An 18,246-nucleotide genomic window follows, 5' to 3' on the forward strand; every position below is an offset into this window, starting at 1 on the left:
AATTAAATAGCTTATCGTATTTGCCACATTGCTATAGAAAATGACCAATCCACCATGCAATGCAACGGGTCGCACACTTCTAATTTTGAAAATCTTTTGACTGGAGAAAGCGCTTGAAAATTCATATGTTTCATAAATATATCATTTATAATTGAACAAAAAAACACTATATGCTCACAAAATACAGTAGTTTTATTCTCGTAAGATTATGATAAAGCTATTTTTAGGTTGTGTCATACTTATTAGAACTTTTTTCCACACACCCTTTAAGGAAAATGACTACAAAATTTGTCCGTATTCCGCATTTTATAATTTTGGTCCCTTATGAAATATAAAAATTTATAACTCAGCAAACGAAAAAGGAGGAGGAGGGGAATCACAAACCAGTCCAAATCCAAATATATATGGGACTTTTGGTAAATTGACACTTCTCTAACTTCTCTAAAAGTCCCACAAGATTCACTACTTTTATGAGTACAACTCATTGGTAATTAGGGAAAACATTCCGCTTCATTTATAAACATCTCTCTCTCGCTCTCGCTCGCTCTCTCTCTCTCTCTCTCTCTCTCTCTCTCTCTCTCTCTCTCTCTCTCTCTGTGAATCTACTTATGTCAGAATTTGTGGCTTTCGTGATTCCTAGGTAACCAAAAGGTGTAAGAGAGCGGGCATATGTCATTTGAATGCGACTGATATCTGCACAGAAATTACTCATTCATTTTCGTTTATTTGGAAATTATCTGTCCCTGCTTTTGGACCAAACTAGCTCAAAAGAGCGTCCCAGCTAAATATGCCACGGATAGTCACTTGAAAAATCTGGAGGGAAAATTTTAAATAAGAATCCGAAGATTAAGAGTCTAAAATGTAATTGATTCCAAATAAGAGCATGGAGTGTCTTCATTTTCTTAAATAAAAGGCCTAAGTAAATTTTATTTCAAATAATGACTTATAGTGGCTATACCAATTTCAAAGAAAGACTTGACTTTTTTGTTGGACATGGCTACCCTCACCGGCCACAAGTGAGGGTCACCTTGCCAGCCGCTAGCAAGGGATGACCTTGCCCTAGGTGTTGGTCTTTGCTAGATTTAGGTGAGGGTTTGGGTGAGGTGAGTGAGGGACAACCTCACCTTAAGCGTTGGCCTTCACCAGATCTTGGTGAGGGTTTGGGTGAGGCGACCCTCACTAGCTATTGGTGAGGGCTTGCTGGGTAGGCTTTCGCCAAGCAACTAGTGAGGGTTTGGCAACCCTTGCCAAAAAAAAAAAAAGAAAGAAAAGGAAAAGAGAAGAGAAAAGAGAAAATAAAAATAAAAATAATTTTTAAAAAATTGTCTTTTGATAGAAATGCCCTCGATTGGTTGAAAAAATTTAGCTAGCGATCGATGAGTTCAGACCCTTATTTTTAATTGTCATAGCCACTTCATATTCTTATTTAAGACTAACATGGCTACTTTATATCTTTGATTGACACAACGTTCACTTTAAGCCATTATTTGAGAAAATAAGTGCAATTTGGGTTTTTATTAAAAATTTCCCAAATTTGAATGAAAAGGCAAACTTGAAGTACAGAAATTGTGGGTATGTTTCATGATTGACAAAAATTATGTAATTTTATGCATAAAAAATTACCACCATAAAGTTTTTTTTCGCAAACCCAGAATTTTTGGCAATAGTTTCTCGAAGGAAATGACTTGATTACATAGAAGGGAGAACGCATTCTAGAATGAAAAGAGAAACTGTTAAAAGAGGCACTTGAATCCACGTTTATAAAGAATTATGTGGAAGTTAATAAATAAATAAAAATGTCCCTCTTTGAATATAAATCGACGAACCTTTCGGAAAAATAAATGATCAATGTGAAAACCCTTTAGGTGATGATTAGTGTAAACTGCTTTAAAAATTGAGAGGGTTGACTAAAATTAGTCCATACACGTTTTGTACGCGTACAGTCAAATTACTAAAGAAAAATGCGTGTTCTTTCATCAGTTCCGAGAGCGTATAGAAAGAAGTATGTACAGTACAGTACAGTATACGTCAAAATAAAAGGTACTTTGACGACAGGGAGAGTACATATACCTTAGATTGTTTTCCTATCGTGGTAGTAGTTGTGGCTAGAGGCGAGCGGTTTCAAGTTTCGCGTAAATTCTACCTGGAACCTGCTCTTTGTAGTAGGTTTTTCATATTTTGGAATCTAAAACTTACCTTGTATTCTTTATAATTTGGAATCTACTTTATTACAGATTCTAAAATAGATTTACCCAAGTTCCATCTATATTATTATTTGAACGATTACAATTAATTAACTATAACTTATATTTAAACACACAAACATATGAACATTAATAAAATAAAAATCTTAGTCATAAAATGAAAATTTTAACCATTGCTTCTAGATTATACACTCGTCATTAAATGGCATGGCATATCGGAAGATTACCCACCTTGTCACAGGTTTTAGAATCCGTTATGAGATTTACCAAGATTCCACTTATATTATTATTTGAACAATTACAATTCACTAACTATAACTTATATTTAGACACATGAAAAATATGAACATTAATAAAATAAAAATCTTAGTCATAAAATGAAAACTCGGACTAGTGCTTATAAATTATACACTCATTATTGAACGGCATGACATATTGAAAGATTGTACGGAGACATAGACTAAGAAAAATATCAAAAGTTATTTCATATTCCTCCAATTAAGAACTTAAAACCTACCTGTAAAATAGGTTCCTCACTTTTTTGAAACCTAAAATTTATTCTACATATCTTGAAAAATAAAATCTACAGATTTCCACCGATTCGATTCTCAAATTATAAATTCTATATTGAAATCATGTTTATCCCTAATCGTGGCCAAATCTCACCCCCTCGTCTTTCTCCTACTCTTCTTGTCCTTCCCGGGAGAAACGTCCAAAAAAGGAGAAAATTAGAACACTTCCAAGATCAGCGGTTCCTCGGTGGGCCCCCGGCTTATGTCAGCCCCTTGATGATGCTTTGAGAGTAAGAGGTTTAACGGCAAGTGGGCCCCGGAGGAACGGGGTCAACGTTGAATCGAGAAACTTCAATCAACGGGGGGCCCAAAAGCCACAAATTTTTTTTCACAGGGTCAAAGGGTCTTTAGAAAATCGCGACTCGGGCCAAGTCAGCGGCTCTTACCGTAACCTGACCGGCGTGCCGGGGTCGGGAAGACTTGCCAAGAAAGGCAACACAGGCCATTGTATTGTATGTTCGATCTTGACATGGCTCGAGCTACTGACCTACACATTTACCATTGACCTTCTTAATTATAGACAATTTGTGGGGTCATCGGTTTATTAACAAGTTAGTTTTTTTTTTTTTTTTTCGGTCTCCTACTCTATTCCTACTCTACACTCACTCTCGACTTTTGCTCTTTCTTCTTGTAGATCGTGGGAGTCGAAACCCACTCCTGAAACTTACTCGTCTCCACTCTTTCCCCCTTTGAGAAGGTGGGGAGTTGAACCCCTCACCTCCCCATTCCATATTGGAAGGATATTAACAAGTCTAGTTCAATTAGTGTTTTTAGGGGAAGCCTTTGTTAAGCATATTATTATGTTCTCAAGAATAATTTTCGCTTAGAAATTATATTTTTTTCTGATTATGCTCTTTGGACGAGTTTTTGAGCATTCGTAGATGTTTGGTAACTGTGCAATTTTTGTTCCTCAAAATAGAAATGTGTTTGGTATAACTCTCAAATTTTTTTATTACTTAGATTTCTTTTAATTTTTTAAATAATTTTATTACATTTTTCTCTTTTTCTTTGCTTCTTTTGTTTTTTTCCTTCCTCTAGCCGATGACCTCGTCGACTTTGGGGGAGCTTTGTCGAATGGAGCTTGCCGTGGTTGGGTGAGGCTTTGGTGAGGTCACTAGTCATTGGTGAGGTTGGTGATTGGCTAGAGAAAGAAGAAAGAAAAAAGGAAAAGAAGAAGAGAGAAAAAAATGTTTGATTCTTGAGTTGTTCCCAAAAACAAAAAATAACTTTTTTTTTTACTTTTTAATTTTGTTTCAAATCTATTCCCTAGATCAAAAAGATTAATTGACATTATAAAATGAATTTCTATTATTTTTTCGTTCTGAAAAACTATAGAACATAAATTGTCACTGTTTGACCGATAACCAAATAAGGCCTTGCCGTTGAATACTCCAATTTTCAAAGCGTAGATTACACATAACATTAGAAACTACAATGTGCATTTAAAAAAAAAAAAAAAACGCAAAAACTCATATGGTCTTCTTAGTGTTTCGAGAACACTTTTTAAGAAAATGCTTTTAATTAATAAGGTCGGCGAATTATGATAGGTCAACCCCCTTCTGAAGTTATGTGAATTTCTTGGGTATCCTAGGAACTTTGTTCGGCCATCAATGACGGTACGACCCCTTCCTCCAACCACTTGAAAATGGTGCGTCGAAGGGGTCAATGCGAGACCAAAGGAGGGCCACATTTAAGACCGACATGCCGGTTCAATGTGGAATCGAGGGGAACCCATTTTGACTTTTTTCCTTCTCTCTCTCTCTCTCTCTAGGGCCTAGGCGAGGCTTTTGAGGCGTTGGGATCAATGGGACTGCTCTATGTCAATGCCGACCGAGCAACGACCTCAAAGACCCCAACAGTAGTTGAACTGGCAACCCTGTTCTCCAGCTAAAAAACAACAAAATTAGGGAGAGGAATGTAAAAAATTTAATACTATAAAAAACTCCTGAATAATATACTTACGATATCATGAAGACTCATCAACTAGACGGAGGATAAAATCCTAAACTTGTATCAAGTACAATGAAATCTAATGAAAATTAATAGATAGTAAATTTATTATAAGTATATCGGTTTGAGATTTTCTCGTTAAAAAATTTAATTTGAAATAAATTTATTATAGGTTTTGAGTTTTTTATTTATTTTATTGTACTGATCGAAAGTAAAAGAGAAATGAAATGGAATTTGGGGATGACTTTATGGGACTGGTCCTCTATGTTTCGTGCTTGCCAAGAGGGGCATTTCTTGTGGTCTTCGATCAGACATGTACGTGGGCTGTTCGTGTCTTTGCCGTTTGGTGGTGGTGGGCCTTTGGCGCGTGGGTATCCTTAAAACTTCAAGACCTACCACAACCGTCCATTGCCCAACTAACTTGTCCGATGCGTGAGTTAGGGGGACGAGGAAGAAGGTCCCGCGAATCAGAAGAAATGTCTTGTGCGAGGCAGGAAAAGACCAAAGAACTTTGACAGAGATTTGAGATTTTTCTCCCTCTTTTTTGGGGTCTTTCGTTCGCCTCTCCTTCCAAGGCGTACCTTTCGATTTGAATAGCTTCACTGATTCACGCAAAGTACCCCGTATCCGATTTACCCTGGATGTGGTTTCTGCACACACGTGGTAGACATTGACCTCTGGAAAAAGGGTACTAATGGAAGGTTCCCTTGTTAATATTGGCTTGAATTTTTCAGGTTTTTTTTTTTTTTTTTTCGAATCAGCATGGAGTTTGAGTTAATCGGGACACTTGAGAGTGTTTGTAGAGATGCGGAGATGGAGATGGACGACCGTAGATGCTCCAAAGATGGAGCATCTTCTAGTACTCGGGCCAGGCTTCTAGCCATCAAAGCCCCACCTGATTCAAGCATGTTTTAAGCATAGTTTTGAACACAATTAGTAAGAACTTTAGAGTGTGATATAGAGCCGTTATCCAAGAGAGCAAGGAGCACCTGGAAACTCCTTTTTCGTTGATTGATTCTTGTAGGTTCAAGTGCACCCGGGATTGCGAAACGCTAGAGTGTGAGTATTTTGAGCAATTATAATATCCTCTTTGCCAATCATGGCGGAAGCATCTCGTTGATCTCTCCCTATGGAATAAGACACTGCTTAACCATGTAAATTGCTCGTGTTCAGATTCTGCATTTTATTTCTTACTCAGATTGTTACTGTAGTTCACGATTCCATGGTAGTTGCAATAGTTACGGTGTGAACATTCAAGTCTAATTTATTAATCTATCAATCCGTCGGGGGTCATCAAGCTCATCACTAGTCTTGAGAGGCAAGTAAGTTGGCTCCTTCTATGCTCAACCCGGGAATTATTTCGTCCTTTTTATCTCCCTAGTCTAACAACATCTATTCCAAGAAAGCTCTAACACAAAAGCGGGGAGTGCAATTCATTCCAAAGAAGCTCCAACGAAATCCTTCTCCATCAAATTTAGCCGACAGAGTTAACACAAGAAATTGATCAAAAAGATCTCGAAAAGTTTCAGGACCTAATCGCCCCATTAGAAAATTGTGTGAGAGCGAATTGCACTTTGCACGCTTTGTGGGCCAAAGCGTCATCGAAGGTTGGGCTCCAGTTGAAGCTGCAAGGCAAAGTTCAGCCCATCAGCTTAGGTCCTTCTTAAGGATACCCGCGTTGGCGGCACGGCATTCGTGTGCCTGACCTGGTCAAATGAAATATCAAATTCGTACGATGGCCTAGTCATATCACGACAGTGCCTCTTCTCATGGCAAGAAAAACAAGGCATGAACAGTGCTGGCTGCTGTCCTTGGTGCCCAGGAGATTGCTAGCTGTGCTGTTTGAAAGGGCCTTGTCTTGTGCAGCTTTTCGCTGGATATTCGGCATAGCAATAGGCATTGAGAAAATCAATCAAGAGATGATTGGTTTTTTATATAAGCCAAGCCATCAAGCAGCTCGAGACACACAAAGCATGGTTGGTTTAGTGTCGATGAGCAGTTTGCTTTTCTTGGACTCTCGAGTCAGAACAGAGAATAGGCCATCGTTGCATGGAACAAAAAAAAGAAGCCTCTTTTAATCTCATTCGCTGTCGATTAATTCAGAAAGATTTTGTTTGTAACGCCTTTTTGAGCGCCAAGGCGGCCGTCCAACGTTATCATCAACAACTCATCCTGTCATCTAGTGATTTTAATTAACACCCTTTTATCATCATCCTTCCATGTCCCTATCATTTCTCTCTCTCTCTCTCTCTCTCTCTCTCTCGATCTCTCTCTGCTTCTGTTTGTGATCCTGCTTTAATCTGATCGAAGATGAACGATTTGCTCACGGTAATCCTCAAGCTCTTTTCTCTAATTATGCTTGCTTTTGATGAAATCTGGTAAACTACTTAGATATATTGCATCTATTATCAATTTCCATTATTTTTGTTTGTTTTATTGCTTTCTGCAGTTTTTTTTAGTTGATCAAGAATTTGTGCTTTGTGTTGATCATATTGTCTGATTAATTCGAATGACCAATGACAAATTTTGGGTTTACAATTAGAGTTTTCGTTGAAGTTATCGTTTGCATTTAGTTGCTAAGGCTGTCCTGTGTCCTCTGTCCAACTTGCCACTTTCCTCATGTTGTGAGACGTTCGTGGGAAATGATCGTCATTATCAAATGCCATAAAATTTGTGTCAGGGGTTTTTGCAACATTTGATGCTCTAAGAAAATTTCGCTCTTAAAATCACTGACCTAATGGATCCCTTTCTCTGTTTCTAACACATAATCCGAGAGTGGGTGAGTACTGATTGCTTTGCTTTATGATCTGCTTTAGGACTCCTTTGTCAGTGACGCGAAAATTCAACGTCCACCTGAGGGAGATGTCGAAATGGGCGAGCGGTTGCCAAGGAGCAACTCTGACATGGGACTTGAAGCTTTTAATAAGCAGGTGTTCGTACTCGACCATTTAAGTTTCTCGCACACTGCACGTTGATAAGCAGGAAATGAATGTAATAGGAGCTTTACACGGTTTGAATTGTTTCAGTTTCATATGTTTTTCACCCTCCTAGTTCTGTTCTGAAATTGTATAGCAGAAAAAGTAATTACTGGAAAAAATAAAAGAACGCCGATTGTACCTCTTGCCAGTGTTGCCATCAGGCCCAGCATGATGATTCTCAAGCTGGTCTTCGTCTCTAGTCCGGTTCACTCTGTATCGATGATATTTTTGTCTCAACATGAACCAACAGAAATTCTCTTGTTGTATTTGTATTCCAGATACAAGAGGTTGAAAAACAAGTGCATAAGCTCTCTAGCATCCTCAAGAAGCTGAAGGTATGTCTAGTGTACCTTGATAAATGGAGATGGTTCAGAAATTGTTGCGTCTCATCATCAAAATGAGATACAGTATCTTTGACTACTATTTGCACGGACCCTTGACTATGGTAGATGTCGCTGTTGCTTGTCGTAGATAAAAGTTCCTCGTACTTATTCATCCATATGTGTAAAGCATCTGTCCTCTTACCCAACATAAATGTAGTATATGGTGATCATTAGCACTTCATTTAGCTGTCAATATGTATCAAGCTCTCAGCTCAGACACATGCTAATGCTATGTGAAATTTGAAGAGGAAAGGTTACGTGGGAGCTTGCTTTAGAACACTTTCCTTCTCATACACCGAAATTTAGCTTGTAAAGAGTTCAGAGGCATGTGGTCACGATTTCACAATGAAACCTTAAAATATTTCTGACATCCGTAGAATTCGTTAGGATGCTATGGTAGCATGCGCTCGCGAATTTTTTGCAATCAGGGCTTTGTCAAATTACATTATGCATGGCTGATTTCAGGGGTTTGCATCCCTATAATGTTTTATTTGACCATACTTGCTTAATTTGAACGTAAAACAGGATTCTAACGAGGAGTCAAAAACTGTTACAAAGGCCTCTGCTATGAAAGGTAATCGTCTCATCATGTGGTTGGGGCGATAAGCAGCTTCATCCTGGATGGAAATCTTTTGCCTTTGAACAACACCAGAAGATTGAATGATTTTGTTAATTTGATCTGAATTTTCCGAATTCATCCGACTTGTAACAAGAGTGGAATGTCAAACTTCTCAGTAATCAAAAAGCAGATGGAGAGAGATGTGGACGAAGCGGGAAAATTGCGCGAAATTTGAAAGCAAGACTTGAAGCAATAAACAAAGAGGTGCGATTCTACTTACTCTCTTGATATGGGCTATAATTCTCTTTAAAGCTCATTAACATATTTGCGTTTTTCTTTTCAGAATGTAGCTAATCGGAAGAAACCTGGATGCGAGAAGGGAACAGGAGTTGATAGATCAAGGATGAACATGACAAAGTGCGTCACCGGTATCAAGCAGCGATTACATTTGTCCCTACTGTCAAAAACTTGTGTCTGATAAATTATCAATGGTTTTGTCATTGCAGCGCATTAACAAAAAAATTCAGGGAACTAATGACAGAGTTTCAGGTTTCGTTTTTATTAAACCCGTCTATTGTAGCCAGTCTCTGGCATGACTTCTCATGTCATATGTATGTTTTCAGACACTCAGACAAAAGATTCAGGATGAGTATCGCGCGATTGTTGAGAGAAGGGTAATTACGGGTAAGAATCTGCAATCCTTCAGAGTGCGAATCTTCAACATGACAGACTTGAGTCATAGCTTGAAGTAGCTGTTCTACTGTGCCTATATATATATATATTGATAAATAATGACACCATTTTAAAATCTTTGGCGCTTCATCATTGGGTAGTCACGGGAACCAGACCAGATGAAGAGGTGAGCCTGATTCCTTATGTTCGGATTTGAGTTCTTTCTCTATGGATCACCCTGTAATTGGCTAAATCTAATGGGTTGTGTTAGACAATCGACCGTCTAATAGATACGGGAGATGGCGAGCAAATCTTCCAGAAAGCAATTGAAGAAATGGGACGAGGACAGGTATGTCATGCAAATTTACTTTGGGTCTGAGCAGTTTCAATATGATCATTTGCAGTATTCTTGAAGCAAACTCATGTAGGCTTAAGATTTCCAGATTTTGCACTACTGAATGTCATTGGCTACGACTCTAGGTCCTGAATACACTAGAAGAAATTCAGGAGAGACATGATGCTGTAATCGAAATTGAGAAAAAGCTACTTGACTTGCATCAGGTACCTTCTTCTCTAAGAACTAGGCAAGGATGCTCCAGGTCGATGTGTACTCTCTAACATTAGTTCCTCTGGAGTTGTCAGATTTACTTGGACATGGCAGTCCTAGTAGAAGCCCAAGGGGAGATCCTAGACAACATTGAGAGTCAGGTTTGCTGCTTCTTCCTGCACGCTGGAACTGTAACTCGCACTATACGCTGTAAAATGTTGCTGCTCGTTAGCAATTTTAGTTTGGACTTTGTTAAGTATTAATCTACAATGATTGATGTTTACTTAGAGGTTGACTGTGCCCTCCATAGAATATTATCAATAACGAAGGAAAGCAACATTAAGGGAAAAAACATATCAAAATTGAGCACATTTTGGACATGCTGTGTCAAAATCTTCCCGTACTTTGAGTTTGAGCAACAAATATACAGTTATGTAGCTAAAATGCAGAAAAACTACTAGGGGACAGACTGATTTGGCTGGCAGAGGGTGACTGTTAACAAATCTGTTTGATTTACTTACCGTGTTTGTTTAGCAACAAGATATAGTTTTATAAAAGATGATTCTATTATGCGGTATGACAGCACAAGTCATGAGTTCGAATTTTGACGTGCACTCTTATTTGACTGACTCCAGCCTTCGGTTTGTGGGCTTGATGGGATCGCATAGGCAAAAAATTTGAAGTGCTAAGTTACAAGTGAAGGGAAGTCCTAATGAACTACTTGATAGCGATTAATGGTATGACGCTTAGTAGATCCATTTGGTGCAGGTGACTAATGCAATGGACCATGTGAACATGGGCACAGATGCTCTCAACACTGCCAAGAACTTGCAAAAGAAGTCAAGAAAGTGCATGACTATTGGCATCATCTTGCTCCTAGTCATTGCAATCATCCTCATACTCTCAATCCTTAAGCCATGGAAGAAGTGATCACATCAGAATAATTCAAGCTTGCAATCCACTGTAAAGGCATAAAGTGAGCGATGAAGATGACCAGTCTTTACAAAGTGCGGCGCGGCGACCTTTTTTTCCCCCACTCTGTTCTTTCTTTTTCTCAGGACTCTGTTTTGAAAGTGTTGATGAACATTGTGGAGCTGTGCATTATGTTGTCGTTCTGCTTTGTTATTATTTCTCCACCACATCTAGATGATTTCTTATTCTTTATGAGCATATATGACTGTATGTATACTTGCGCTAAAACAAAAAGCGACTCATTCAAACACTTGAGCAAATTACAGTGAACATAAAGAGAGTTTAAAGCAGTACAAGTTCCAAAAGTTTAGAAGAGAGCTGAAAAGGATTGCTGACAGGCAACATTATGGCCCCAAAAAACAATGCCCAGAATGACTCAAATGACCTAATTGTAAATTATTTCCCACACATTATTATTCTACTCCAGTTCCACGAAATAGAGAAACTGGGCAATGATCCCTCCAAACCCAATTGACAATAGCCAAATATAGCTCTCCTACATCCTCGCCTTCGCGACCACAACTGCCCCTTCTCCGAGCCCCATGGCCCCAGGCCTTGTCCAGGATTCTTTGAACTGCTCTTCAGTCACCCCTGCATGTCACAAAAATTCTTATCAGCATGAGAAATGATGATCATGCAAACCGACCCGTACCAAATTGAATTGTTAAAAGCTCTTAATTCTACGGTGAAGTGCTAATTGAATTAAAAGGTGTTCATCTTGCCTTTGCCCATAGCAGCTGTGGAGGAGATGCCTCCCTGGACAGTCTTGAGGTACCTATCGTAGTAATTAGCACCAGACCACTTCTGATGAGCCAGTGTGTCCACTCCATTGTTCCTCTCCTCTCTCTGAATCCTCTCCACATAGGCCAGCATTCCTCTCCTTGCAAAATCCTTGGCGAATGTGTCGATCACCAGCGCGTCGGCATGGAAGCCAGCGAGTGTGATGAACTGCCAGCAAAATCCTAGTTTGGCGATCCTTGGGATGAAATCCCTCATCTGCTCGTCTGTCATTCTTGAAGCGTCCCAGTTAAACGAGGGAGAGAGATTGTAGGCCAACATGATCTCCGGCTGCTTTGACTTCACGCCCTCAGCGAATTTGGTGCACTCCACCATGTCAGGGCTTGAAGTTTCCATCCAAATGAGATCGCAGTGAGGCGCAAAAGCCCATCCTCGGACTATTGCCGCCATAACTGAGCCCTTGAACCTGTAGAATCCCTCCCGGGTCCTTGGCAAGTCCCAATCCCAGAAGAGATTCTTGAGCCCCAGTCGCTCCGCGATCTCACGGCCTTGCTCGTTCGAGAGGCACTTGTCGAAGCTGGAGTGGTTCATCCACTCGTTCAGCCTCCTCCTCTTCTCGTCCTCCCCAGCGTTCATGTTCTTGATTGCGTCTGTGACGCATTCAGAAAATGTTTTGACTTGTGCCATGGCCAGCCAATTATCCTCGAGGGCTTGAAGCTCAGCCCCGGTTTTACCTGCTGCCATTGCCTCTGATAAAAGTGAGGCCAAACTCTTCCCTCGGAGGCTCGGGTTGGTGACACCCAATATGAATTGGTGATCTCTAGTGTCCACATTGGTCTGGATAAGAGTCGCCGCAACGGCATCAGTTCTCGCAACCAGGACGGTCTCTACTCCCATAACATCGAACTGCAACCTCGCAGCCACGAGCCGGTTGATGTGTTCGCTGACTGCAACGAGCACTTTACCAGCCATGTGACCACATTTCTTGGTCACTGAGGATTGGTCTTCAATGTGGACACCAGCTGCACCTCGCTCGACAAAAAGCTTGCACAGCTTGACAGTCGCCGTCGTGCCACCAAATCCAGTGTCGCCATCAGCAATGATCGGCTTGAGATAGTCAACGTATGGGGTCCTGGCCCTCTCCTCTCGGCTCATGCTCATCCGCGCCTCTCTCTGCTTACGATCATGGTATTGTTGAGCAAAGAAAAGGTGTTCGACCTTGTTCGGGACGGTGTCATAGGGATAGTCAGCGAGGTCCGGCCCCGGTTCGTTGGTGCTGGTGTGGGTCGACGAGCACTGCCAACCAGAGACGTAGATCGAATCCAAGTGTTTGGCCATCATGGTCACTTGCACGGGGTCGAGCGCGCCGAAGGTCCTGGAGGCCGTGCCGTTGGCTTGGTGGGTCTTCAGAGTTATCCAGAGCTTCTTCGCCATCTCATTCGAGCCATAGCTTTGTCTCAGGTTTCCCCGTAGTGCCACGACGTCTCTAGCGGTATAGGGTCGCCGGGTTAGCTTGAACCTCTCGGAGTTCCACCATGCTTGCACCTCGGCAACTTCGGCTTCGAACCTCCCTTCTTCCTCCATTATCTATTCAAAGATTTCGACCATTTGTGTATACTTTTAAGAATCTCGAGTGATATTATATGGCCAGCAATTCTTATTAAGACTCAATATATAGTTTGCAAAGTTTCGTCGTCATTAGAGATTACTAAATGTATAGAGTTGGAGAGTGGCAAAATCCGATGTAAATTCTTCATCATCCCTTAAATTACTTAAAGATAGAGCAATTCTTTCGATGAACATTTTATTCGGAAGTCCCGGTATACTTGATTCTAAGATTTTTGTGCACATCATCATAGAAGTATTCGCATATACTCTGAATCGGTTGAGGCTCAAAACCTAACACAAAGTTCACATAAACAAGCACTAGTTTACACAGATTGAGCCTCCTCTCTCTAACGTCCTGCCCCCGGACCTCTCCTGGGTCCGGGAGTCGCTTCACCATTTAAAGATGAGAATATGAATGCTTCATTTTACTTTCGAAACAAGACAGATTCCGAAAAAACGTCATGATATTAGAGCGGAGGCAAGCAAGGGAAGGCCAATGCTCTCCTGAATTTTATAGTAAACCTCTGAGAGGAACGACATTTTTTTGTGCGTCGGATAGCTGTCCACGAGGAAACAACGACTTAATAACAGTATCAAACACAAAATTTCAAATGACAAAAACTGCACAGTAACAGGTTGCTGTGAGAGCAAATTCATGTCAATTTTGTAATATGCACTCTCCGAAATATCTAAGAGAGAGAGCGAGAGAGAGAGAGAGAGAAAATGCACCCACTCACAGCAAAAGATGGTGGACATAAATTTTAACATGCAGCCAAAAAACATTTACATCATCATAACTATCCTGTCATGTCTACCACCACCAACCAAACGATCTTAGCTTTGCTCGTGGAGTATTCTCACAAAGAAGCTAAAATTCAGTATTGAATTAGCACATATTAGATAACATATGACCCATTTTAGCTCATTTTCACTCGAGTGAGCAACCTTAGTGTTCATCATGTGATTTTCTAAGATGTGTTTCTTGCAAATTGTGTGAAAACACCCCCAAATTGCTTGAACCAACACAATGAAATCTCTGAATTCAACTCAAATCATCGATAACAAAACTCATCGCGCATGCAAAAAAAAGTGCAGAAAAAAGACCGAGGAAGACTGAGTCATGAAGAAGGGTTAAGGAAGGCTTACCATGGAAGGCACTGAGAAAGATGCAGCCATGGCTAGGACTTGGTTTGAGCGAAGGAAGAAAGGGCCAAGTACTAGCACAGTAAGAACTATTTGGAGAAGTTCATGCAAGAGCTCCCTCGAGTCCCCTCAATATTTATAACAAGAACCGGAGAGGTGTTGATCTCTTCCACCACGTGAAACCAATTAAAATAAAAAACTTTAACCGTTTTCAGGATAAGAAAAGAACAAAAACCAAGAAATTTCGACTGCAATTCCTGAATTTAAACTTATATATATATATAATAAAATGAAAAGGAGGGTTCATTATTATCTTTGTGATGAAATGGATTGAAACTTGTCTCTTGGGAGCTGATGTTGCTGGGCACGTAAAAGAAGATGGCCTCTCTCCAACCATCCTGTGCCACCATGCTTGTCTTCTTCCCATCCTAGCATGATGCCAATTTTCTCTTTTAATGCTCAACCGCTTCGGTTCTCATATTTTCCATCTTTGTTTACCATATTAGGGTTTGATTAAGGAGTATCCTATACCTAATAAAAACTATCTCAATTGTCAAAATTTTGATTCATTTGTATTTTTCTTTTTATTTAAATGCTTAACGAGGACCTCATTAATGTAAGGATCTCATTATGGACTATTTGTGGTACTTGATAAAATATATTTACTCAGATATTCGATTCTTAAAATATCTATCGTACATATCACAAGAACAGTCAGTGCATTAACTAATGCCCTTAAAGTTATTTTTCACAAAATCCTTAACAAGATCATATGTTTATGTGTTGCTAAATCTTTCCTTCTATGATTAATTGATGTTTGATGAAGAGTCACTGCATTTGAACCCTGTCTATTGCAATTGCAAATGCAAAGTCTTCTTTCAGCTGCACTGCTTGTCTGACAGGACGGGAGCCCCAGGGCAGTTTACCGACAAGTATTAAGATTCATTATAAGTTTATAAGCTCCCCTATTTTTTCCGCATCGCGACGGGTTGGTCAAACCTGCATCATCTTTTCCAGACCACCGTCCCGATTCGGGAGCCTTGTGTTCCCAAGAGGCCGGTGCTTTGAAGTCGCTCTTATCGTGAGCCGACCCGGCATGCAATGTTCATACCATCTATATCTTCCTGGCACGACAAAACAAGCCTTAGCACCGTCACAGCATTAATCAACGTGATCACTCGACACCCACAAGAAAAAGAATATGTTATTTTCACACCCGTCCTCTAGGGATTCGTGATTTCTAGTTCAGACCTTAGTAAACGGAACGACACATGATCGGCGACGACATATCATTAATTATAAATCACGTCAACAGATGAAGACGGGGGATGTAAACTAGACCCGACTACGTTTTCTTAGCGAGGGATCGAGGAAACGACATGTGGTTGAACATTCGACATGAAGCTTCTTAGGGAACGTCACACGTAGGTTCAAAAAGCATTAGGTGTCGAGGCATGGTGCATTTCAGAGGGTTTCAGACATAGCTACAACAAATCCAATCCCATGCATTGGCCAAGAGACTGAGAGGGGTTGGACGTTAATCTGACGCACTAGCAAATACCCGCTTTAGGTCTGTGAAAGCTTCTGTCAAATTTCGTGTGCAAACTGCGGGCGATTTTCGCACGAACGACCCAAAGGATGACGACAAGATCATGATACCAGTTTTTGAGACTCCCGAGGACGACACGAACGAGAACTACCCTAAGATAAGCCCGTCTCTCTCCAGACAAGAGTTTGCCTTCTCTCTCTCTCTCTACCTTTTTTTGAAAAATTATTATTATTATTATTATTATTATTATTATTATTATTATTTTATCTATTCTGAGTCATAGCATTAGTGGCACCTCTGAATGATAGATCATACAAACTCTATCCTCTCTCCGATCTCATCCATTTCAACTGCATGACTTGTTCCTCTAGATGTGATAGAAAAGTTATGAAAACCACTGGAAAATATTTGAAATGAGGGCTTCCTGCTCGGTACTATATGTAAAATCTCGTGGGATCATCATCCACAGATTTAAAAGCTTAAACTATTATGTAAAATTGTGATTTAATTATTTAAATAGTTTAACATTTTCTATCATAAGAAAACAATGGAAATTGGAGTGGAGCAACTTAGACGAAACAAGCTATTCTATGCTTTTTGTTATTTGATTAACGTGAGTTATATAGTGATTTACGTTTCAAGTGTGGAGCCGTTAAGACATGTATTTTATAGACATTATAGAATGATTTCCAAATGATTTGAGACTTATTATAGAAAAGCGGCAAGATACTCTATTTGTGTTAGTCTTTTAGACAAGGAATATCCATGGCCAGTTCCATTTTTTTCATCTATTTTGATTGACTTAAATTAGAGAGAATAGTTGAACAATTGCATGATATTAATGGCAAAAGGGGGTGATGTTCCAAGGACGTTGGACTGATTTTGTACCAAAATAATAAATCAAGAGCAATCACACACCTGTGGCATGCAAAAACTATATTATCAACTTATCGGAAATTTCAAAAACGAATGAAAGAACCGTAGCCCCTGGAAAAGGGGGTATGGAGGTGGCAGTCGAATTATTTTGGTGGCATTCCAAGTGGGGATGGACGCGATTACGTCAAGGACATGGGCCAAAACTAAAACAAAAGAAAAGGGAAAAAGATACCGCATCATTATTGCATGGAAGAATATTTATAATTTTCTTGAAGATAAGAAAAATCAGCTCATTTGACTATGAATTTTCATTTTTCAGGACACGACACATGCGTCAAATTCTGAAAATATGATATGGGCTGGTGAGGAAATATGTATGAGGTGGGGCAACAATGGCCACAACTTGAGAAATGGGTCTCTTTCTTCGGAATACGTGACATAAGGAATATATGGCTGGAATTATGGTGGATGGTGATGCTATGCAGGATTAGGTTTTGAGCATTCCGAGGAGAAAGGACTTTTTCCTTTTCAAATCTTTGACAAACTTTATTTTTCTTTTTCATTTTCCTTTGGAAATTGTTATCTTGCATGTGTTTAAATATATTTGACAACTATTCCTTTTCTTGTATCCACGTTGATTTTATAGGGAAAAATTATTCAAAAAGTTGTGCATTTTTTATACAATAATCAATTTAGTCATAAATTTTGCTATTGTGTAAATAAAATTTCAGATTTTCAACAATTTATCAATTTAATCCTAAAATTTTTCAATTGTACAAATTTAATCATATCTAAATTATTGATGTAGTAGTTTCGTTAGTGTTTGCTATTCTACATGACACAACTAATACTGATGTAAGTAATTCTTTTTCAATTTTCTGTTTTTTTTTTTTAATTTTTTTATCTTTTCCCCTCCACTGACCTCAGGGAAGGCCTAAGAGGATGTCAAGGCCCTTGCCGATGGAGGAAAAAAAAAAAAGAAAAAGAAAAAGAAAAAGAAATAAAATGAAATGTGAAAGAAGAAAATAATAGATTCAAAAAATTATAAAATTATAAAAATATCCTTTTTAAAGTTAGTTTTTTTTTTTTTGTCGATTCTATTCTATTCCTACTCTAACTTTGACTCTCAAACTTTTGCTCTACCTTTTTGTAGAACATGAAAGTCGAAACCCACATCTAAAAGTAAATCGTTTTCACCACAACCCCCTCAGAAGGTGGTGATTCGAACCCTCCTTCTCCTCTTTCCATATTGGAAGAATAGCCACTAGGGTTTTAAAACTAGATTGACTGGATGGTTACGTCAGCAATTCCCGACCAAAATTAGCTGTAACGACTAAATTGATAGATTGTAAAAAAAAGTAAGACTAAATTAGTATAATTGAAAGGTTTAAAAATGAATTGACAATTTGTAAGAGGGGTTTAGGACTAAATTAATACAATAAAAAGATTCAAGACTAAATTATTCAATTTACAATAAGTTTATGACTTTTTGAAT

At 39.2% G+C, this 18,246-nt stretch overlaps 2 protein-coding genes across 2 annotated transcripts; one reads left to right on the plus strand and one right to left on the minus strand.

Moving 5' to 3' along the window:
- Positions 1-6,842: 6,842 nt before the first annotated feature.
- Positions 6,843-11,001, plus strand: LOC104424763 (syntaxin-132). Its single transcript, XM_010037266.3, is given in 14 exon segments — positions 6,843-7,054; positions 7,543-7,656; positions 7,983-8,039; positions 8,613-8,661; positions 8,823-8,855; positions 8,858-8,910; positions 8,990-9,063; positions 9,153-9,195; positions 9,270-9,330; positions 9,480-9,505; positions 9,590-9,667; positions 9,799-9,879; positions 9,961-10,026; positions 10,634-11,001. Coding segments are annotated over 14 exon segments (915 nt in total). The 5' UTR covers positions 6,843-7,036; the 3' UTR covers positions 10,796-11,001.
- Positions 11,002-11,117: 116 nt separating this feature from the next.
- On the minus strand, positions 11,118-14,409 carry LOC104424765 (isocitrate lyase). The gene is made up of 3 exons (XM_010037267.3): positions 14,330-14,409; positions 11,560-13,162; positions 11,118-11,428 (listed from the first exon to the last, which is right to left on the minus strand). The coding sequence occupies exons 1-3, from the start codon at positions 14,357-14,359 to the stop codon at positions 11,334-11,336; spliced, it is 1,728 nt and encodes a 575-aa protein (XP_010035569.2). The 5' UTR covers positions 14,360-14,409; the 3' UTR covers positions 11,118-11,333.
- Between the last annotated feature and the right edge of the window lie 3,837 nt (positions 14,410-18,246).

This window comes from Eucalyptus grandis, chromosome 11, assembly GCF_016545825.1.
Source record: "Eucalyptus grandis isolate ANBG69807.140 chromosome 11, ASM1654582v1, whole genome shotgun sequence".
Taxonomy (NCBI): domain Eukaryota; kingdom Viridiplantae; phylum Streptophyta; class Magnoliopsida; order Myrtales; family Myrtaceae; genus Eucalyptus; species Eucalyptus grandis.